The sequence below is a fragment of the Spermophilus citellus genome (assembly GCF_964194105.1).
Source record: "Spermophilus citellus genome assembly, chromosome: 8".
Lineage (NCBI taxonomy): Eukaryota > Metazoa > Chordata > Mammalia > Rodentia > Sciuridae > Spermophilus > Spermophilus citellus.
Window position 1 is genome coordinate 111,233,587 of NC_138189.1, and position 24,735 is coordinate 111,258,321.

Genomic DNA, 24,735 nt, shown 5'->3' on the forward strand with positions numbered 1-24,735 from the left:
TCCTCCCTGCAAACTGTATGCAGTCCATCACTCACCGAGCCTACTCCAATCTTACTAATAACTGTTTTTTATTCTTCCCTAGATTATCATTTCCATCACCATCATACTAAGTTACATTTGTTTAATGCTAAACTTGTGCAAATACTATTTAAAGGTACTATTCTCACGTTTTTTTTCCAAAAGTCCTGTAATCTCAGTATGATTAGTGCCACTTTTTTAGTTTATAAGGAATCTGAGTAAAGAGAGGATAAGAAATCTGCCCAAAGTCACATAGCAAGAAAAGACAATCTTGTTACTGAGCAATCTGGCTTCTTAGTCTGTATTCTTAAACACTATGCTATATTTTACTCACTGTCCCTTGAGTATGCCATACCAGACCCTGCCTCTATGATCCCCCAGTCAATGAAATGCCCTTTTCTCCACTGCTACTTAAGTTTTTTCCATTCTGCAAGGTTCATATGAGTACCATTGTCTTCTCTAAAGTTTCCTCTGAGCATCATGGCTAGAAGAGTCCTTCCTGTATAATTTATTTGGTATTTATTAATATCCTATTAATACTTTCCCTTCCTCAGTCGATTATTAACTCTTAGAAATAGGCATAAACTGCATATTCTTTTCTATTACCACAAGATTGCCTTGTAAATAGAAGGTGAAAAATTAATATTTAATCGATTAAATGGAAAAGAAGGTTCCAAATCACTTTTTGTTTTTTGCCTTTAAACTATACAAACAGGTATTTTAAAAATGTGGATTAGGTCCAGGATTTTCAGGATTTGTGATAATGAGAAAGTTACTGACTGGAAAATCTGAAAATCAGACCTCAAAGACAAGTCAAACGCTTTCATCTACCATGTGCCTTTGTATTATCACATTATCTATGCATAAGCCCTAAAGTGCTGAGACACTGAGACATTTTTAGCAATAAAAGAGTGTAGTAATTCTCCATCAGTCATTGTAAAAATGGGACATATCCATCTGGCCCATGTCTCAAGCAGAAGGTATATGAGGGACAAACTCATTTAACATGAGCATTCATTCTTACACATGAAACATGCGACTATATCTTAAAAACATGAGAAGGCTCTTGGTTCTACTGCATTCCTTTTTTTTTTTTGGGAGGGGCGGGGGAGAAAAGCCTTGCTTCTGTTACTGCCTCATTTTAACTACTTTGGATATAAGAGAAATTCTCACACCTCCGTTTGTTGCTGCATTGCTAGCTCATTGGCTCGCATACAAAGTCATACAAGCCCTGTTAATTACTGAGTCCTGAACATTTCCAAAGGACAGTTATTTCCCATATGAATAAATGATGTTTCATTTCTTCAGACTGAATTTCTCACTACTCCAGCACAGGAATGGGCAACCTCTGAGCTGTCAAGTGCCAACTCCCTGGCCTCTACTCACAGGAGAGGGAGGCATAAGAAGGTGAGGTCTCAGGAGAAGGGAAACACAAAAGGAGCCCTGCTTCCATTATTATTTCGTAGACAACTGCATTCCTACACACAGAAAACCATTTTTCCACAGCACAGTGACCAAAATGCTTCATGTATGAAACCCATTATAAAAATCTTCTACTTGTATGCAGAAAAAATTGATCTCTTTAGAGATAGTTTGAAGATGACTATCTACTTATTTGTAATAAGAAGATTTTTTTCTCTGAAGTTCTATTAAGATCATTAAATAGGAGCGCTGAATCAACCCCACATCATAATGTAGGAATCTAAGTCACAAAAAGTCTAGTGACTTACTCAAAGTGAATAATGAGTCAGTAAAGTGTCAAAATGAGAATACTGAGAGGAAATGACTTGACTCCAGATTTCCTTTTCAACCTTAATCTTGAGCAACTTTCATTAAATTCAGCTTCTTTTTGGGCAAATCCTACTCTACTGGGACCCTGTTTGGAAATTAATTTCTTTTCATTTGTATCAAATATATTCCAGTTCCACAAAACTCATAGAAATTCAAACCCACTAGCTACCCTTCAAGTCAACAGTACTGGTGACAATCTCACTCATTAATTTAAAAAATTGTTATTTATGAGTCTTCTAAAGGTTATGAATGGCATATATTCTCATCTTATTTTTTCTTTTGTTTTTTGACCCTATGATAATCAAACCTAAGGTTACAAAGATTATCATTAAATGAATTCAACACAAAGTAACTGAGGGAGAAACCTAGCAGTGTATTAGAATGCTTTCACAGTACTTATTAAAGAAATCTGTCAAGTTAACCAAGTAAAATATACTCAGTGCATAACATGTTGAGTTGCTAGTTTTAAAAATATTTGTCATGTTGATACATCAGAATTTTTAAAAAGCCAACAAATCCCTGGCTTACTACATATAAGTTTAATTTACTACAAAGAAAAACCATCTCTTTGGACTATAGACTATTCATTGGAGATAAAGAATTAAAAAAATTGAACCATGTAATATTAACTAATTTGATAGAACACTTATTTGCTGTTACTCACCAAGTCTTTATGGTATTTCATTTGGCAAGATAAAGTGAAAATTCTTCAATCTAGAAAGATCTTAACTGCATTTTTTTCCTGAGCAGATAATTCAGGTTTTTAATTTAATTTAATCATTTGGTACTGGAAATTGAACCCAGCTTCTGAGCTACATTCTCAGTCCTGTTATTTTTTGAGGCAGGGTTTTGCTAAATTGGTGAGGATGACTTGAACTTGTGATCCACCCGCCTTGGCCCCCATATCTCTGGGATTACAGGCCTGTGCTACTGCATGTGCTAGATGATTCAGGTTTGTATTATTTAGTGAAATATTCAACACAAGTTTTAAATGGTCCGAGGGCTAGTTTTCTTTTCTAATCACTTCAAGTTCCTAATCAGGTGATTATCAAGTATATTCAAATAATTGCTGCACAAATAGGCCATATACATTAAAAGGTACTTGCTATATACGTTATAAAAAAGTTTTCTGTGAGAAATAGAATTCTTGGTAGTACAAGGTGTGACTTTTCTGGATGTATTCTAACTATATTAAGAATAAGATGGTTTATTTAATATTTGTGCTCTTGATTCCTGTTCCTAAATGACAGTTAATTCTAAACCAATGCATTTAAAATAGCAGTGAAGATTACAATGCATATATTAAGCACCTGGCCAAACTATACCTGAATAGGCATGACACGAATTAGTTGATTCTTTGGTTCAAATAAAATTATTCAATTAACAGTTAAAAAATTCTTATTACTGACATATACTAGGTGAGAAAATACTATATTATGTCAGACTTTACTTGGACACATAATATAAATCAATTGGGGAATAAAATCACAAAGAGCAAACATTAGTGATAACAGATGTTATCAATGTCATCTAAGGCAGCTTACTCTTACTGGATGCAATGTTTTTGTATTGCTAAACATATCACTTAGGAGGAGGGAAATCTGGGTGTACAAAGATGAATTGCCCATGACAATACAAAAAACATAATCTGATAACATGACAGTACAAAAAACATAACCTGATAAGGTCAACTGATGAGCAATTTTAACTCCATTTGCATCCTCAGTTCTCCACAGTACATCCTGGTCTAGGTCATCAACATCTCTTGTTTGGGCTACCACAGAGTCCGCCTACAGCTCTCCTTGCTTCTACCCTTGCCACTAGCACAGAAGCCAGCAAAAATGAAGTCAGACCATTCTATTCCTCTACTCCAACCTTCCAATAACTCCCTTTGAACATACCACTAAACTCAAAGATCTCATAGGGTTGATCCCTGCCCCTTCTTTGACTATGCTCTCTTGCCACTCTATCCCTTGTCCACTATATAACAAACATGTTTGCCTTATTAGTCCTCTAAAATTATCAGCATGCTTTTAATTCAGAGCCCCTGTGCCTTCTATTCCCTCTTCCCCATATTGTCATTGTTGCTTTTTTGACTGCCCTAGGCAAAACCGCAATACCCCCTGCCAAGCCAGCACTCCCTGTATTCCTTAACTGGTTTATCTTTTGCCATTGCACCCATCACCATCTGATGTATCATACACTTTTTAAAATTGTTAATCAGCTGTCTCTCCATACCTTGAGGCCATGCATGCTGTCTACTTTGTTCATTGCTCTCTCCCTAGCACCTAGAATAGTCCCTGGCTTATTGCCCAATAAATGTTTGCTTACAGAAGAAGGACTCCAATGCTAAAATTATTCTTTCTATATTAAAGGGAACAAGATTCTAGAGAAATTGATGATTCTAGGATGGGCCAAAAAATGAACAGTGATAGTATAGAATATCGTTTCAAATTAGAAAGCAGGCAACACTACCGGGGTTGTATCAAAAGGATTGGAAGAAGCAGATAGGGTAGTTTGAGCATTATTAATAATTACAAGGGACTGAAATAATCTAGTATGTTCAAATTCTAAGTCCACAATGATTCTAGAGTTTTAAAAAACCCACATTTATAATCTGTATAGGATGGTAAGGAACCAATTCATTATTTTGAAAACCAGTAAAATTTCACAAAGGCAAAGAATCAAGCTTTGACCATTATGCCTTTATAACTGATCATGTTTGATTTCTTACTTATTTCTCTGTCATCTTTTAGATTATTTTTAAGTAAATTCGAGATACAGCATTTAATCCATAATATTGCAGTATACCTAAAATATTCTTCTAAAAACATTATAATGTTTTTATCACAATTAAAATTATTCCTTAATATCATCAAACAATCTAATTAATTTTTTCTTATTATATACTGTATTAGTTTCCTATTGCTACTATAATAAATTACCAAAACATCTTGCCTTAAAAACAACACAGTCAGGGCTGGGGTTGTGGCTCAGCAGTACAACACTTGCCTAGCACACAAGAGGCCCTGGGTTTGATCCTCAGCACCACATAAAAATAAGTAAAATAAAGGTATTGTGTCCAACCACAACTAAAAAATAATATTAAAAAAATCATAATCTTATTTTCTTATAGTTTTCCTATACAGATATGGCTGGATCAAAATCAAGGTATTGGCAGGATGTTTCTTTCTGCTGAAGGATTTAGGGAAATTTATTCCCTAGTTTCTATAGACTGCCCAAAGTCTCTGGTTTATGGCCAGGTCCACCATCTTCAAAGACAGCAATACAAGATAAAGCCCTTTTCACATTGTGTCACTCTGATCCTCTCTTCATTCTTCCCTGTTCCACTTCTGAAGACCCTTATGATATACACTGAGTTCCACTAAGATAATTTCCCCATCTTAAGGTCAACTGATGAGCAATTTTAACTCCATTTGCATCCTCAATTCTCCTCTGCCACATAACACAACATATTCACAGGTTCAGTGTACTAGAAAATGTACAGCTACCATATATCTCCCACTGCAGTATTAAACAGGATCCAAATAAAGTCCATATATTATACTTGTCTCTTAAATTCCTTCTAATCTATAATTCCCTCGATCACTACATCCTTTGTAACATATATGCAGAAGAAGCCAAGTCTTTATTAATATACACATATATGTATATACATATATGTATATATACACATTTATATATATTTGAACTTTTTAATGTTAGAGTTAAAAGAAATAGAGGATAACTACACTGTTTCATTTTTACAATGACACCATAAATTGCCATTATTACTATTTTATAGCTCAAGAATATAAAGCTCAGAAAGGATAAATGACTTGCCCAAGGATGTGCCGAATAATGAAATAAAATAAATGTTTTCTGAACAACTACTATGAATCAAGCAATGTGCTGGGTTTTACCACTGTGAACAAGACAGACATAATTTCTGCCCCCATGGAGTTTAAAGAAGGTTACAGATCAATTATGTTATAGAAGATGCTCTAGTTTGGACCTCAAATGCCCCTCAAAGGCACATATGTTAACAGCTTGGTGTCTCCAGACCATGGTGCTAGTGGAAGGTGGTAGGACCTTTAAGAGGTGGGACCTAGTGGGACATCATTGGGGCATGCCTCGAAGGGACTGGTGGATCCCAGTCTCTTCTTCTCTTTCATTCTTGGCCATGCGGTGATTGGGTTCCCTCACTGTGCCCTCCTGCAATGATGCCACAGGCTAAATGTAGTAGGAGCCAATTGACCATGGACTGAAACTTCCAAAACTGTGAGCCAGAATAAACCTTTACTCTTTAAGTGGATTATCCCAGGTTTTCTGTTATACTAACAGAAAGCTAACTAATGTATTGTATACGTGCAAGGAATCAGTATATTACTGTTTACTAGTATAGATATTTAGTCATTTAACTACTACATATTGAAATCCTATACAGTGGCAGGCACTCTGCGACATGTGAATGAATGCACAGTAGAGGATAAGAGCAAGATTGGTCTTTTCCCTCAAAGGGTGCACCCCCTGCCTTTGTTTTTAGTTGGAGGCACCTGTGGTTCATTTTAGCCCAGAGAGTTTGTTGAATATGTGAACTCATTAGAAATATCAAAACTAGAAAAACTGAACAGGGGTCACCAGCATATTGATGACATTTGAGTCATGGGAGTGAGGTAGTTTAGGAAAAGTGCATCATGAAGGAAGAAAAGCTCCTTAGGTAGAAAGCAAATAATAAACACTTTAGGGATGGACATAGGTAGGATAAACACCAGCAGATTATGTCATGGAAGCCAATGAAGGGAGAATGCGGGCTCTTGAACCCAGAACCATGTCTGTTTGACTCCAAAGGCTACGTCCCTATTGCATTCATTCATCAAGCATTTATCATGTATCAATTCTTGCCAAGGTACGGCTTTGCCAGTGACTGCCTTGATACATTATATGAAGGCAGATCTCCTCAATTTGATCTAAACCTGGAAATACTAACTTCCAGGCCAGTTCAGAGGAGAGGCTAGTGATAACTGAAATGATTAATTTTTGCTATTTTAAATTCCCTACTGAGCCTACAAGAATAAATTTAGGAATAATGTATGAAAGCATTATTTTTGATTTACCCTGGTGTCCTTCACAGCTTAGATTATCACCTTTAAGCCATTCATGTATTTGTAAATGACAAGTTTAATTTCCTACAGAGTTCTTTCTTTCCCTAAACCTAGCTGCCTATGCTTTTTAATCATTATAATTAATGGATACAAGGTTCCTTAAATAAAACATATGGCTATAAGGCTGAATATCCATGTTTTGAAAAATGTTTGAGACTTCATGTTTAAATTTTAAAAAATCTTATAAGAGAAACATAATTGCAGATTTAATACTTTTGCCATGAACAAACAGGAAAGAACCACTAAATCCATTTTGTTGTACAAACTCCATAGAGCTGTAAATACTTCAACCACTACATTTGGATTAAGATAAAGCAACAAAGAAAATTATGGGAATCAATCTAGGGATGACCATAAAGTATTTCTGATTCCTTATTTAAAAATCCTGTAATATTTCAGTCTCATTGTTAGAAGTTAAAGTTTGTATTGAAAGTATCTATGAATACAAATGTCCCCCACTGCAAAAAGAAAAGACAAATGTTCACAAGGCAGAAGTCATCCGTGAGTTTATGGTGTGAGAAACAACTGGCTGAATTGCAAGGGGTGTTCCTGTTGAAAATGTGGTGGAGGCTAATGCTATACTTGTATAAATAACTGGGCTACATCAAAGTGACGTTCTGGCACTCTTGGGGGAGATAAAGTATCATAATTCAGCGTCTCAGAATATGTCCTCAAAGGTATGGCAGAAATTTTACACATACTAAATTGGGCAGCAGTGATGGCAGCAAGCTTGCATATTATTGTACACAGTGCTTTCTCCTCTGCCCCTTCCCCAACCATCCCAGACAGATGGTGGCCAAGAGAAGCACAGGATCTGTGCATTTTGTCTGTCAAGCTCCTTGCTTTGGAAGAATAAACAGCAGTCTACTCATTGTAATCCGGGCATGAAATCATATCCAACTGAAATGGAAAAAGTTAAGCCAAGATCTAGGATCAGAGAGCATTATGAAGAGGTTTATGCAATTTTTATTAAATGGAATCAAGGATTTTTTTAAACTCAATGATTAAAAGCAAAATTGGACAGATTAAACTATTATCATTTTTCTAAGCAGTAGAGAATGCTGGTATGTATGCCATAAAGAACTGGAACAGGTGCACCTCAAGGCTAAGTATCAAGTATTTCCGCAACTTCAGGAGGTTAGTTTCTTCCATTAGCAACCAGTCTTTCAACTTTAAGAACACAGATTAAACTAGATCGAGACTGTCTTAATTAAAGTGAACATGGGACTTGGATTAGGTTTAGTTCTCTTTTTAATTTATTACATCACACGTAATCAAAAATTGGGTACACACAGACTTGTCTTTTTTCCCCACACTGACTGACTGACGTTATGTGGAAGACTTCCATTTGGTCAGAGTTACAAGTAAAAGAAACCCAGCATGTACCTTGCAAACAAAGAAACAAGATGTTAAAGTATCTGGTTTTGCCATCATTCAATTAAAGTAAAAAAAATCTATCTATCCAATGTATGCAGAATTTTCTGAATATTCTCAATATCATTGCAATTGTAATTTAAAAATGGGAAGACAAGTCCATACTTTAATTGTGAGAGGCCAATGTGGTTTGTGTCATTAAAAATTAAAAAGACATAAAGAATAAAGGGGGGACAAAAGAAAATATTTTAAAAAACAGGCATAATTCATTACATCAGGTATACTAAAGAGGATCACTGGCAAAGTTTTATAGATCATGTAAGCTAAAAACTAATTTAAAATATTAAATTTGCAGAATTTTGCTCATATTGGATGAAAAAACTTGTAAGAACATACATTAAAATTATGTCATACTCACAATAAATCTAGAGTTCTGGCATGTCATGTTTCCTAAGTAAGGAAACCAAAATGGGTTTAGCTTTTGCCATTTTTCTATTAATTTTAATCTCATATAAATGAAAAAGAAGCCTAAACCCAAAGATAGAAAAAGGTGGTATCATGGGACTGGGGTTGTGGCTCAGTGGTAGAACACTTGCCTAGCATGTGTGAGGCACTGGGTTCGATTCTCAGCACCACATATATATAAAATAAAGGACCATCGACCATTAAAAAAATAAAAAAAGAAGGTGGTATCTATAGCTTAAATCATTCATACAAATAGAATATGCATCATGTAGGGGAAAAATAATTAAAGTAGAAGGAAAAAAATTAGGGAGGTTTCCCATGTCAAACAATATTGATTCACAATGTCTCTAATGATGAATACATATGGCCGTAAAATTTTAAAATCAGGAATGTCCTCATGTCTTTATAACTATTCTCTTAAGATCTAATTCTCATTTAAAGTAATTAGATCTCTGAAATTAAAAAAAAACCAACTTTAGGGCTAGGATTGTGGCTCAGTGGCAGAGCACTTGCCTTACATGTATGAGGCACTGGGTTTGATCCTCAGCACCACATAAAAATAAATAAAATGAAGTTATAAAAAAATCAATTTCATTATCACTATTCAAAAGTATGTTTGATTTTCACACTTTTTAAAAATGAACTGTCAGCTCTTTTAAGGCTAGAGTAGGGCAATATATCTAACTTAATAACATAATGTTAAGATACACTTGGGTTTACAGTTCTATTGTTTTCTAGCTGTGACATTAGAAATGTCATCATTCTGGGTCTTATGTTTCCTTGTATGTAAAACAGCAATAATAACACCTCAAAATGTGAGAAAGTAAAATAAGGCAATGTAAATATTTACTTATGGCTCCTTGAATTTTAAGAAATATTTCATAAATGTCAGTTATTATTATGCTTTGACATAAGCTCTTACATGGTTAACAAATAAAACATCCATTCACTCATAAAGTACTTAAGAGACATTCAATGTTTAGACCCAGGAATTCTTCTGGTATGAAAGATTCATCCAAGGATATGACATCTGCCTCCAAATGGTTTATCTTTGGGAGGGTAAGATAGACAAGCAAATATGCACTGTGTCCCAACATCAGTGCTGAAAAGAGTGTTCACAGCCCACCCCCCAGTAAAGTTTCACCTCCTGTGCAGAATTATCAAGCACAAAATTTTTCTTATTCATATGGTTTAAGCCTAGAGTTTATATACTTTCTGTAAAGAGCCAGAGAGTAAATATTTATGACTTTATGAGACTTTCAAACTCTTTTGCAAGTATTCAACTCTGCCATTGCAGCAAGAAAGTAGCCACAGACAATATGTATGGCTGTGCTTCAATAAAACTTCATTTACAAAAACAAGTGGTGGGCTAGATGTGAGCAAGAACCATATTATCCTAACCTAATGCCTGACTTAAAGCATATGCAATTTATAAGATGTAGTAATTCTTTATGAAAAGCATTTATAGACAAATCAAGATATTTTCTTTTATAAAAGATTTAATTCATTAATGTCAGGATAAAAGAAAAACAGGGAGAAAGAAGAGCTTTCACTGTACTTGAAGATTTCAACATAAAAATATATCCCAATCAAAGAACATTTAGAAGAAAGAAAGCAGGTGGTTAATGGTTGTTACATTTCTTTTTTCCTAAGAATCAAAATAATTTTAAACAAAAATCTACTCATTTTATAAGAAGATACAAAATATTTAGATGCTTCACACATCAATTTTGAAAATGAATGGCTCCACTCAGACCTTCATGGCAAGTGGACTATATAATGATATCAAAATGCAGGGGAGCAGATGGCAATAAAACATTATTAGAAGAGATGAAATACATGCAACTGGTATGATTTTACTTATTCGTATAAAAATTTTAAGATGGAACCAATAAATCTATCCATCTTAGCTAAGAAAATCTAGTTATCTCGATTTATTAGTGTAGCACGAAGCCTACAATGAAATTTGGGGTGGTTGTAGAAACAGTAATTTCCTTTCTCACCCCTATCTCCTTTAGACTTCAAATAAAAGATAGAATTTTATCCACTTATAACTGAGATGCACATCATTCAGTTTTGATCTAATCAAATCTCACAAATATATCTGAGTCTTCCTTGAAAAAAGAAAACAAAGAATATATCAGATCTCTCCAAAGCTCTGTCCATAATGAAGTAAATAAGCTTGTCTTTATTGCTAAAATGTAGCATATACCATTGACATGCTATGATTAAGCATAGAATGAACTAGAATCTTATAGCTAAACAATCTGAATTTCAAGAATGAAATTTAGATACAAAGAACATGTTACCTGAAACAAATCTTAGCAGTTGCCAGGTACCTAGTTTATCTTATCTGTCCAAGGATGGAATCTTTTCTATTCTATCCCTACTGCTAAAGAGATCTAGTCTTCTTTAAATATATATTCACTGATGTTATTATCTTTATTACAGGAAAATACATTATTCCGAGTCTAAATTACTAGGGTCATCTCACTATATGATTCTGCATGATTCCTTTGACTTCTCTAAAACTGTTTCCTCATTGGTAAGATAATGTGTATTTTAATTGTAATGATATTACTTAATGTGTACTCTGAATAAAGATAATTTTTGAAATTCAAAATATCACAAAAAATTATTACTACCCCAGTCAAGGATACCCAGAATTTCATGGTTAAATGAGGTAGTCTGTTCCCTTCTGGGCTGTACACTGTATTTGAGTTCCAAACCCCCAATTGGGGGATGGTGAATGTTCCTCCAGACAGGGTGCCGCAGGAGCTAAAGTTAACTAGGTACTTATTTTGCAATGGGACTTCATGCCTTTTTTTTCCTTTTTCATTTGACCAAGAAATTTCCTTTGTCCCCCAAAGATCTTGAAAACAAAGAATATATAAATATTTTATCATTTATATTGTTTCTTTGAAACACAACTTACATTTAAAAAAAAGTTTTATTTCAGCTGAGTCCTTGCCCTTACCACATATTATGACATCTTCCTGTTTCATAAAAAGCAGTTCATTAATAAAAAGCTTATATACACATCACCTGATTAATATAAAGGGAATGACACTTAATAATAAAGCAGGGAAACTGATACTTGTTCAATATGGAGTAGCAGAGGTCAAGAATATTCAGTATTAAGAGAAACAATACTACTGCGTTTGGGGGATGTCACCATAATATCAACTAATTTTCCTTGGAAAAATTCCTGTCTCTATGGATACATTTAATAATAAAATACAAAAAAAGGCCACTAATTTCTTGCCAACCTCAGGGGACAAAGAATAAACAGGACTCAACTGGAAGCTGTGTGTACATACAATTAGAAAAAGCATGACAGTGGTATTACATGCTGTAAGATGAACTAATGAAAACAGCAAACAACATTTTCAGCATAACTAGATAAAACTAAATACTGGGGAAAAAACATAGCAAAGTGTTTTATTCTAAATGGCTCTATGAAATAAAGCAGTACTGTTTTCTATAGAAAATGATAATTGGGTGTTAGCAAATACATAATTCAATGATTTTTGGTCAAGAAGTTATAACTTATTTATTATAGATGCAGTGTTAATATATTTATTAAGCAACATTACAAATCTCATATATTGTGAAATTGAGAAAGAAGAAAATGTTATTCAGGGGAAATAAATACGCACTCAAAGAAAAGCTGCATAAATAAAGTAGATAGATTATAAAAGTAAACTTTCGCTTATTTCTCCAGTACAAGATGCAATCAATCCAGATTTGTATGTAGCAATGTGATACATTACATAAAAAAATATAAATATATATTCAACCAATTTTCTCTGTCATGGTCTGAATTGCTGAGAACAAAGTACAATATTCCTTTGAAATACATGGGGGATTGGTTCTAGGATTCCTGCACATGCTCAAATAGGCAATAGTATTAGCATATAACCTAAGCATATCCTCCTGGGTACTTTAAATCATCTCTAAATTACTAAAAATAACTAATACAACATAAATGCCATATAAATAGTTGTTATACTATACTATTTAGGGAATAAGAGCAAGAAAAATATCTGTATATGTTCAGTGCAAATGCAATTTTTTTGGAATATTTTCCATCTCAGATTGACTGAATCCATGCAGGAGAAACCTCAAGACACAGGAGCTGACAGTATGGTTCCTCTATGAATAAAATCATATACCCGTGTTTTAAAAGAAATGCTGCTAAGTATCCACCAGGAATCATTGCATTCCAGTCGGGATATATTCTAAGTACCCAGCAGTTATGGTCCCCATAGAATTCTGGCCATATCTATTGCTACTACCCAGAAATATTCATTATCACATTTCTGTACTAGATAACTTCAACCACTTCTTGCATGGCATTCAGGACTCCAATCTTAATTTCTACAGTGAAATCATAATGATCTCTTAAATACATGACCACTATAATGATCTTTTAATAATGCAAATCCGATTTTCCCATTACCTCTAGTTTACAAATCTTTTAATAACTTCCTTTCAGCATCAAGTCTGTTCTCTTATGGTCAAAACTCTTTCTGACTAGGCCCTACAATAACCTATCCAACTTTCCCTCTTGCCAATAGAAATTTCTGAACTACATGTTTTTCCTTCAAGAAGCCAAGTTCTCTCAAGAGTCGTATATGTATTATGTATTGCTAAAAATGTTTAAGGTGGTTGACTAAGTGTGATTCTGTTTTAGGCACAAACACTGAAATCCCATTCCTGAATACAATAAGATTTCACTATAAACAAATATATATTCTACCCCCAAGACTATATCCTTAAACTTTATCCAAGTCTCCTTTTCCTCTTTCCATTGATCTCCTCTTTCCATTGGTCTCTGTCTTGGGTTTTGCAATCTGATTTAACTCTTTTTTTTTTCTCTGTTATTACTTGTGCTTTGTATCCAAACTTAATTTGTTCACCTTGATGAAACAAGTGAGCCTTGTCCCTAAGGTTCTCTCTCTGCACTCCATTGTTTGGTTCCTATGTACAGTAAATTTCCATATTCTTTGAGGGAAAAATATAATTTTTTTCCTATTACAGGACCTCAGAATTATTAGTATTTTGAAAAATTACTGAATGGAAGTAATATAATACTAACTACAATACAGCTTATACTCACAAACTTTAATTCTTATGTGAGTTCAATACTTCATGAGATTAGAGTCTCTTCCTCAAGCAATTTAGTATTTTTAGTAGCTGCCTTTGGCAGACAGTACTTCCATCTTTCTTCAATGACTGTTACAGGAATTTCAGGTCTAGTAAGAGAAAGTGAATGCTGTACCCCTCAGATTGAATAAAGAAGATCTTCAAAATAAGAAAAACTGATTTATCCACTTATTCTCTCAATGACTTTTACTGAAGGCCCACAAAAACTGTACCAGGTATTGCTCAGGGGCTATAATTAGTAAGACTTGGTTCCTGTTCTTCATGGGATGTAAAAATAGCGGAAAAAGACACATATGTAAATAATTAAAATAAACACGATGAATGTTATGATAAAGACATTACCAAAATTTTGTAGGAGCATAGAGAAAGAACAGGTTAACTTAAATGGTTCAAGTAAACTTCATAAAGAAGGTGATAAATGGTCTTCAAGGGTGAACAGGAGTTTCTCAGGGATGGAAAGAAAAGCATTAACAAACAAACAAACAAACAAACAAAAAACCCACTTGCATTAAGCACAGAGGTGTGGAACCAAGCAGTGGTATGAACTCTGAAGTGAGCATTACTGGACTATAGGAAACACAGGAACAATCTTACAAAATAAGGCTGAAGAAGATTGGCACAAGGCTGCAAGGTGACAGAGAGCCCTATTATGAAGGCAAACAGTTCGCCTGGGCAGCAAAGTACTTAAAATGTTGTCAAGCAGTAAGACACATGACAACTGTTTTGCTGGATAGTTAACAGTGAAAACTATTAATGCTATGGAGAAAGGAATACAGGGCAGACACTTAACCTCTCGAGCATTCTCTAGGTACCTAGGCACTTTGATATGGTATACCATTGGTCTTCACAACAATGCTATAAGAGACTTTTCTTAGATCCTTATTTTAATAAAGAAACTGCAGGCTCAAAAACTCTAGCCTTTTAAAATTCTTAACCCACAGGGCACACATTCCTGTTCTTTAGAGCCACCATCAGTCAGAAAACTAGGTTCAATGAACAATGGGGCTGATCTCACAAGGCACTGCTTATTTTCTAGCAAAGCAATAATTTTCATTTTGTGTATGATAAAATTAAAATTAGCAAATTAATGTATTCCAACACATAGTGGCTCTTTGTGACTAAGACTGGATTTATGAAAAACATTTGACTATATTGGTAATATTTTATATATATGTTTACATCCAATGATCTAAATTTACCTAATCTGGTATCCATAGAATCTAGGAATAGCATTACAGAGCAAGTTAGTTCACCTACATAAACACAGAGACATATTTTCAAATTTTACCACTAAATTTACAAAGGTTTTGAAAATATATTGAACCTCTTAATAACTATGTACAGCATATATACAACTATATACAACATGAAGCTTTCTTACATAAAATTTTAATAGAAACAAATATAATAAATTTAAATATGTTTACAAAAGTACAAATGCTCAATTTTGAAAAGTAACAAGAAAAATCTCACCTTTGATATATTTTTCTAGTTTCAAGTCAATGTTTCTAAAGGGACTATTACATCTTGTTCACATTAGTAGTGTTGCCAAAGACACAGAGCAAAGAGGTAGGAGTTTCCTAGCTGACATGAAGCTCAGGCTTGGATTCTTACTTCTCCTGTATCTTACTATTTTCATCAAGACTATGAATTTTTGAACACTTGGCATCCTAAAACATTTAGCTTTTTGTGAGTCACTGGTAAGCATGATTGTGTCTGTGTGTGTGTGTCGGTGCGGGGGGGTGTATGTTAAACTATACTCCTGAGAAAAAGCAGATCATCCAATCTAAACTACAATATTGATCCATACACACCTAGTTTCTAGTTATCAACTGGTTTAGCATTACAGTGTTTTTGAAAGATTTCTGCCTACCACAGGCAATGTAACACCACAAGTGAAATGATCTAAGATTGAAAGTCAGAATTTCTGTGGATGTAACAGAAACCTATGACAGGCTCATAATGCACTGGTAGGTCTTAATTTTTTTTTAATATTTATTTTTTTAGGTGTAGATGGACACAACACAATGCCTTTATTTTTATGTGGTGCTGGGTCCCACCTGTGCTAGGCGAGCGCTCTACCGCTGAGCCACAATCCCAGCCCCTAGGTCTTAAAATTTTAATCAAGCCTTTCAACGAAGTCTTTTTTGTTTTGTCTCATTGTTTTCAAAATGATATAAGTCACCACTCAACAAACAAAAGTATGACTAAGATACTTCTTAAAACTGGTAACTTTAAACTATTTTTTAAATGTAAAACAGTAAGAAAAATGCTTTACTTTTTGTCCCAAAACATACCTGTATGTGTGTGCATGTGTGGATTCACATGTTTATGTAAATACTCTAAAACCAGATTTTCATAAATTCAGAATGTTAAAAATAATACATTAAAATATTCTGGTATTTTCTATTCCATGCTATTTTATTTTTTTAAAATGCTGGCTACATAGGAGAGTACAAAATTTCCAACACTAAAAATAATTACTGTTTGAAGAGACAGAAGTGCTTATTACCCTGATTCATCATTATATACATGTATTGAATCATCACAGTATACCCCATAAAGCTGTACAAATATTTGTATCAATAAAAATAAAAAATAAAAACGAATGCTGGTAATAACCCATTAAACTGATTTTAGAATGAACCAAGTGGATCACAGACTATAATTTAGTAATTTTTGATCCCCCCTCTCCCATCCACCTGGAGGAATTTATTTATTTATTTATTTTTGGTACTAGGGAACGAATCCAAGGATGCTCTATTCTGAGTTTCACACCCAGTCCTTTTTATTTCCTATTTTGAGATGGGACCTGGCTAAGTTGTTGAGGTTGGCCTTGAATTTATGATCCTCCTGCCTCAGCCTTCTGAGTTCCTGGGATTACAGGTGTGTGCCCAATTTGTAGAAATTATCTTAAAATGATTCAGTGGTAATAGTTTTTGGTAATCTGTCAGGGTTGGGGCAGGGAAAAGAATCCAATCTTTTTTCCCTTTCTCCTTGACACTAGAGGACAGCCATAAATTAGCAAAAGAAAGAAGTCTACCATTCTCCATGTGAAAGAAACTTGCTACTTGCCTTCTTGCTTTATTTGGCCCTGCTCTAGCCCAGTCACTCATTTTTTAGCCTTTGCTTGGCACCCTTTACAGAGGTGAACTGTGAGGTGCACAAGATCCCACAAGGAGACAGCAATCCTCCTCTAAATCAAAGAACTTTAAACTTGTGTTAGGAAGCTCTTGAAACTAGCAAAGACTAAGTCAGAATAGATTTTGAGGTGTTGTTTATTTTTAAATATATGGTATACTTCTGGGTAGGTGGAATAAAAGAGCTTGAGAGGCTGGGAATTTTGTGTCCTTAAAAATATTTTACAAAATAATACAAATAATTAATATAACAACTTATTAAGAACCTATTTCCAGCACCTAGAACAAGATAAATAGAAGAAGCTCAAGAAATATTTTCTGACTTGAGCTAAGATTATGATGTAATTCAACTATGACTTCACAATGGGAAACATTTTCTTTTCATAAAATTGTTACATAATCTTATATAATATATAATGTTTTATACTGTTATAATTTTGCTCACATTAAATTCACTTAGGTTTTCTGGAAAAAAGCAAAATGTTTCAAATACTATTCTTATGAGTCATGATTGCAGTTGCTGTGATTTGTCTGCTTTGATTATTAAAGAAAATTAAATTAGATTAAGAGAAGAAAGGGTTCTGTCGCCCTCTTGTGGTAATTTTGTTGTACTGTATTCCCCTGGAATTCCATATCAATAGATTTCTTTTAAAGAATCATAGCAGTTATTTTGAGCATAAATTCCTGAACTTTCAAAAGCAGTACATATACTTTCTTTTATGAAATTGAACCAAATTCTATTTCAGTTCATGATACCCCCAGATTTTCCCTCTCACTTTTCCTTCTTGTCCTCCTTCCCCTCTCCTGTTCGCTTTCCTCTACTCTACCAGACTTCCTTTTACTGGCCTATTAATTTATATTCGATTGGTTCTTTTTACCTATGTATAGAGGCAAGGTTACCTGTTATACATTTATACATGCATATAACATAATTTTCTAAAAATTAATCTTCATTTCCTCCCTTATCCATCCCTCCACTCAGCCTCTTGAACTCCTACGTTACTGATCTTTCCTTTATCTTTATGTTATCCTATTCTCCTGTCTCCCTTTCTTTTATTATACTCTAGCTTCTGCATATTAGGAAAAAAAAAACATTTGACCTTTGAATTTGGCATATTTCACTTAGCATGGTATTCTCCATTTCGATCCATTTACCAGCAAATGCCATAAATTCATTCCAAAAGCAGTACATATACTTCTGTTCTCTGGTACACATAAACTTTCTGCCCTCCCTTCAGTTCAACCTCAGATATATGGTCTTTTCCTTGCTGTTTTACAAAACATTATTCTGGTAGGTTTCAAATACCACACATACCAAAGGAATTTTTCTGAAAGTTACTTTTCACATTGAATGCACATACAAAATAATTATAGTGAATCTCCATCATCATACAAAGGCTTTCAGTGAACAGAAATAACTCAAAGTGGCTGAGCTTTGCTAGCATTTTCTCCCCAATAGGTCTGAACTATCTCGATAGTTCAGAAATTTCAGAGGCAAATAATACTAGTCTGAACATTTTATGTTTTCAAATGTAATAAAATAATCCTTTCTTTAAGATGGTCTAGATCTTACATAATGTCTTATCCTGTCTCTCTTCCCCAACACCAATATATTCAGAGCTCCATATCTGCAGTTCCACACTGATGGGTTCAACCAACAGCAGACTGGAAATATTTGAAAGAAAAAATTTGTGTTTTCTAAACATGTATTTCTTTTTTCCCTCCAGTCATTAAGTTAGAGATGATTTAAGTATGCAGGAGAATGTAAGAAGGTAATATGTGAATACCAAGTCATTTCAAATAAGGCACCTGAGTATCTGCAGATTTTGGTATCTGCAAAGAGTCAGGGAATCATGGACACTGAGGGACAACTTGGATACTGAAGGATGACTGTACCTCTAGCTTTGTAAAATTGGCAACATGTAACATATGCCACTGTGAAATAATCTGTATAAATAATGATGACAAGGTTCTGAAACAAGGCAAGGCTTTGATGACAGAAAAAAATTTGAGAAATAGTAAAAAGAATCATTTGATATTAGTTATTGCAAGTATGGGGTGGAAGGCAGTCATCAAGTTTACGTTCTAGTTTTGGTGACTGAGATGGAAAATAATAGTTTCAGACATGTGGCATTTAAGGTGCCACCAGGGGACAGCAAATAGGTCAATGTGTTTGAGGACATGGAGTTCAGCAGAGAAAGGATGGCAAATCATCAATAGCTAGATAACAAATAAACATGGAGAGTGAAAAGAGATGAAGCTGGGGTTGAGATTAGCAACTTTCAAACAGAACTGCAACTTCCTGTTATCGGAGGCATATATAATGATAAACTTTGTTCGTCTTGTGAGAAAAAGGAAATGCTTTAGAGTCCCTTCATTTTTTACATCAGAAAACTGAGGGTCTAAGAGATTAAATGATTTTACTTAAAACTACCATCTGTAGAAGTAAATGAAAATTCAGCCTTCCAGGTTGTGCCCAAGGTATTCCATCCTACCACTCATTTCTAGTATTATGTCATAATTATTCTGCTTCATAATTATTCAGAGAACAAGAAGTAAAAGATCCTTTCTTCATAGTTATTGATGCTTCTGTTATTTGTATATATCATTAAAACCAAAATGCTACATTTTTAATCAATATAACTGGTTATCAAATAATATGCTAAATTTACAATTCAAAACATGTTTCATGAGTAATCTGGGAAACAGAGAATGCCCAATTCTATAATTATGAATAGCAAAGGGCAAGTTTATTATACAGAAAATATTTATGAGACACTTCACAGAGCAAATAGCTACAGTTGTTCTTTATTGTCCTTTCTGAAGCTTAGATGGTTGAAAATAGGATTCACTAGCAAATTCTAACATGATCCCAGCACACATTTTCCTAATTACACTCACTTAGAAAAGCAAGGAAGAAGAGATTTCTCTGAAATACCTGCTTGGTTTGGCCGTTGCCAGCTTGGTGACTTGATGACACTGGTGGATCCTACGGGCTTGAAGGCAGCAGCAGTTGTGAGGCTGGCCACCCCTGGCCTGCTGGAGGCTGGGCTTTCCAGAGTCTCCGACATGCTCCGAGTTGAAGCTGCAGATGAAGCCAATTGCTGAGAAGACTCCTGAGAATTACTGTAAAGGAAAGCAGGAAACAGTTTTGGTGAGAGCATAGCAATCTAACTGTGCAATGACCCTTTCTTTTCCAAATCTATTGAATGTTTAAGGAAAACAAAATATTAATCAATTTAAAAAGTTCTAAAATCACAACAGGGATTGCTTCTCTTTGAAACAGAAAAAAAAATGTAAAGAAAAAGAAGTGGCTTTTTTTTTCCTTTAGGTACTCTCTTTAAAAGGTTTACCATGAGAGAGTGGGCTATTGAAAAACACAGAACCAATTTCTTTAAATGATAGGAATTGCCCATCTCAATATTTCAGAAAAACCATCTATACTAAAATAATACATTACTGGAGAGCCTCTCATAAGCTCTATGAAATGGTGTCCATATTTCCCCTTCTGCACATTCTTCTGGTATTTTATGAACTGTTTCCTGATACCTCACCAGTTACTGTTTTCACTTGCACGCTCACTCATTCAGTAAAACCTAAACCCTACTCTACTGCTGGATGTTATACCATGCACACAGGAATAAACAAGAAGCAATATACCCTGCCTAACACAATATGTCCTGTATTCTGGATTCCTAACACTAAGAAGAAAAGATTCTAGCCTACCATTATTTTCTCTCAACCAGAGTTATATGCTTAGCAGAAGCCTTATCTCTGCTGGTTCTGGTTTGGTTTAAAAAAAATCATATGACTTTTATTATCACTTTTTATTTACAATTTTACATACAACATCTCCAAAGGAAGTAGCAATTTGAGGTGGCCCAAACTATAAAATATAGGCTTTGAAATGACAAAATACGACAGTGGTTATTTTTCTAAAATGAAATATAATAATAATAACAAAATAATACTTCCTATAGCTAAACTTTTCAGTACTGGTAGCTTAAATAAATCTATGCACAGAAACTCTCTTCCTTCACTAACTGAAACTAAAATAGCTGGAAGAAAAGATTTATAAAGATAAGGTACTATATTAATGTCTTTAGTAAAATAAATATCCTCAAATTATAAGTAAAGATTTAAGTAAAGATTACTTCAATAAAAAGAATTTTCAAATTCAATTATGTGTACTATCCTACCAAATGAACCCTTCTGGCACCTAATTTGCCCAATTCCTCTTGAATCTCTCCTGACACCTAATGCAGCAGATATGTGACTGCCTATCCTTAGGCATATAGGAACTTGACTGGTAAACTGTCCCCAACAGTGAAATAAAACTTTCTCTCAAAGACAACAGTGGCTTACCATGCCTCAACTTTTTTTTTTTAATTAAAAACAATCTATACCATATAGATACTTTCTTTCTGAGACTTTGGAATTCTGATGCGTATAACAAGCAATTACTAAAAACCTTGGGTACTTAGACTCTGACCGGCTTATCTTGTAGATAACACTTGGCACAGTTTGCCACAACTCCTTACTGAAGGAATTAAGGACGTCCCACGAGACTCCACTGGAAGAAGACTCTTGGAAACCTGAGCCTTATTTCTTATAAGCATGTCCCATGCACCTTTTTCCTTTATTGATTTTGTTTTGTATTCTTTTGCTATAGTAAATCTTAGTCATGAGTTTAACTATATACTGAGTTGTGTAGGTCCTTCTAGTGAAACATGAAACCTAGAGTAGTCCAGGGGCACTTCTGATATTAAACAATTTTGAAAAATCATATTAAAGATACTTTAACTTTCTTGAAATATTGTACCGTATTCTTTTAAATTGGTGTATTATAATTATACATAATAGCAGGATTCATTATGCCATATTTGTACATGGACATAACATAATTCCATTGAACTCATTTCTCACCACCCTTAACTCTTGTGCTTACTCTTGTACTCGCAAATTCTAGTGTAACAGAGTCAGAGCCATCACCTTTGACTATTTCTGATCAGGTTAATGAGAAACTTGAACATGCTTGCTGTTAAAATAGACTATACAATGAAAAACTTACAGTACTTTTTTTTTTTTTTTTTTGGTACTAGGGATTGAACCCAGTGACACTCTACCACTGAGCTACATCCCCAGCTCTTTTTCATGTTTTTTTTTAAATTTTGACGCTGGATCTTGCTAAGCTGCTCAGGCTGGCCTTGAATTTGTGATCCTCCTGCCTCAGCCTCCTTAGTTGCTGAGATTATAGGTATGCACCACTACACCTAGCACTTTGATTTTTATCATACATAAAAAGTCTTTGGGGCTGGGGATGTGGCTCAAGCAGTAGCGCACTCGCCTGGCATGCGTGCAGCACTGGGTTCGATCCTCAGCACCACATACAAATAAAAGATGTTGTGTCCACCGACAACTAAAAAACAAATATTAAAATTCTCTCTCTCTTAAAAAAAAGTCTAAAATTATATTCTTAATGGGAATGTTGAACACTATTATCAGTAAAGGAAACATAAAAAGCATTAATGGAAAGAAGCAAAAACATCACTGATTAGTGGTTAAATTGACACCTTTTAAAAGTTTTGTGATAAATTATTTTTCTTCTCTAAGCCTCAGTTATGTACACTTCAAATGAGGATAGTACCTTGCTGGCTAGATTCCCATGAGACTTTGCTGTCCATGTACAAATTTACCACAATGAATCCCACTTTTATGTTTAATTACAGTTCACTAATTAAAAAAAAAAAAGAAAGAAAGGGAGACCAACAGAGTATAGGAAGGATATCAGGGGAGAAAGGGGAGAAAAAGGGGAGGTACTTTGGAATAAAGTGATCAAATCATGTTATTTGCATGCACAAATAAGTCACAATGAATCTCACTATTATGTGTAATTATGGTATAACAAAAATCATTAAAAAAGATTTTCATGAGGCTTAAATGGGATAATTATATAAAAGTATTTAGCCACCTCTAAGGCACAGAATGTGGGATTAACACATGAAAAGGATAATTAATGTATTCAAATAATACAATTAAGACTTATTTTCAATATTTTTATAAAATAATTTTATGTGTCTATGTGTGGTGCTGGAAATTGACTCAGGGCTTTGTACTTGCTAGGCAAACATTCTACCACATAGCTACATCCCCAGACCATAACTAAATAATTTCTGAAACACACAACAGAAGTAATTTTCATTCTAGGATTAAATTATTCATTTGGATTTGACAAAATAAAAAACTCTAATAATCTAAATAGTCATAGTTACAAGGAAAAAATTTATGACCAAGCAATACTAGAAATTATAAATGAAACAAAAGTTACAAACTGAAAATAACAGTTTTAATGTTATATGAAGAATTTAAATTAGATTAGAATTTAATTCCAGTAGAGTTGCTAAACTGTCTTAGAAGAGAGTAACCAGGATAATAGGAATTCAGTGCCAAGCCTAATGGATTCTGGTTGTGAGGATTGGTAATACTGGCCCAGGGTATTAAAAAAACTCAAGAGAAGCGTGAGCACAATCCTAGTATCTGCCATGTGGATTCACTCTATGCGGCTACCTTCTCTTTGCCTAATGCCAGTGAGTCAAATCTACAGTTAAATAGATTTGGTTTGATAAAAGGAAGTACTTCCTAATATGTAAAATTATCCAAAGGAAAACATTTGTTCCTAAGGGTGCCTTTCATGAGAGCCCTGTCACCAGAAAGTATGTAAGCAGAGCATGGAACCATTAAGAAGGAACAGATGGACCATTAAGAAGGCAGAGGGCTAAGTTACAGCTCAGCTTGGCTTTCAAAGCTTTCTAGGCAAAGTGACAATTGATCTGCCCAATCATAACTATCTCTCTGTCACAGAAACTGTATTCTGGCCATCTCCATTCTCTACCCCAAATTTTACGTTTTCCAGGCATTATACACAGTAGGTACTTTTTCCACCCCTCTGTATCCATAGAAATTCTACTTATAATAAATAGAACAATAACACCCATCTTGTACTTAAAAAAATATTAAGTGCTCCATATTAAGCAATTAATGTATTATTTAACACTCAAGTTTCTAGAAGTAGAGACACTCCTTTTAATTCATGGCATTTATTAACTGTATGACATATAATTTTACATTGATTTGTAAAAGATGTTTTAAAAATTATCATTAACAATAACTTCCTTATGTATCTTATCTCCTACCTTACTTATCAACTACCTGAGGTTAGGGGCTTTATTGCGACTTTGGGCATTTTACTTAGTGCTAGTAAATTTCCTCATCTGTAAAATGTTATTAAAATACTACCTTTATTCCAAGGTTACCGAATTAAATAAATTACTAAATAATAATCATCAAGTGCTTATTGGCACAATGTCCAATGCAGAGTCTATGCTCCAAAAATGAGGGATTATTATTTCTACATCCTGAAATACCTGTCTAGTTCAGTGATAACAAGATTAGTGATAAATACATTTACTAAATTAAAACTCCTCATGTAACAATTCTGCTTCTAAATGTAGTCTGTGGATAGTTTTAAATCTAGGATCTTGATCCCAGACACAATTTTGCTTCCTCAATTCAATTTTAAATAACACGATATTTTCTAAAATTCCCATGGGATA

General features: G+C 34.1%; 1 protein-coding gene across 1 annotated transcript in view; it reads right to left on the reverse strand.

The window, feature by feature from the left end:
* Positions 1-20,242, reverse strand: part of LOC308654372 (PDZ and LIM domain protein 5) — a 49,308-nt gene extending 29,066 nt beyond the window's left edge. Inside the window, exon 1 of the mRNA XM_081303660.1 lies at positions 20,061-20,242. Within this exon, the coding sequence (XP_081159786.1) occupies positions 20,061-20,193 (133 nt within the window). The 5' untranslated portion in view covers positions 20,194-20,242. The remainder of the gene's footprint in view (positions 1-20,060) is intronic.
* Positions 20,243-24,735: the final 4,493 nt, after the last annotated feature.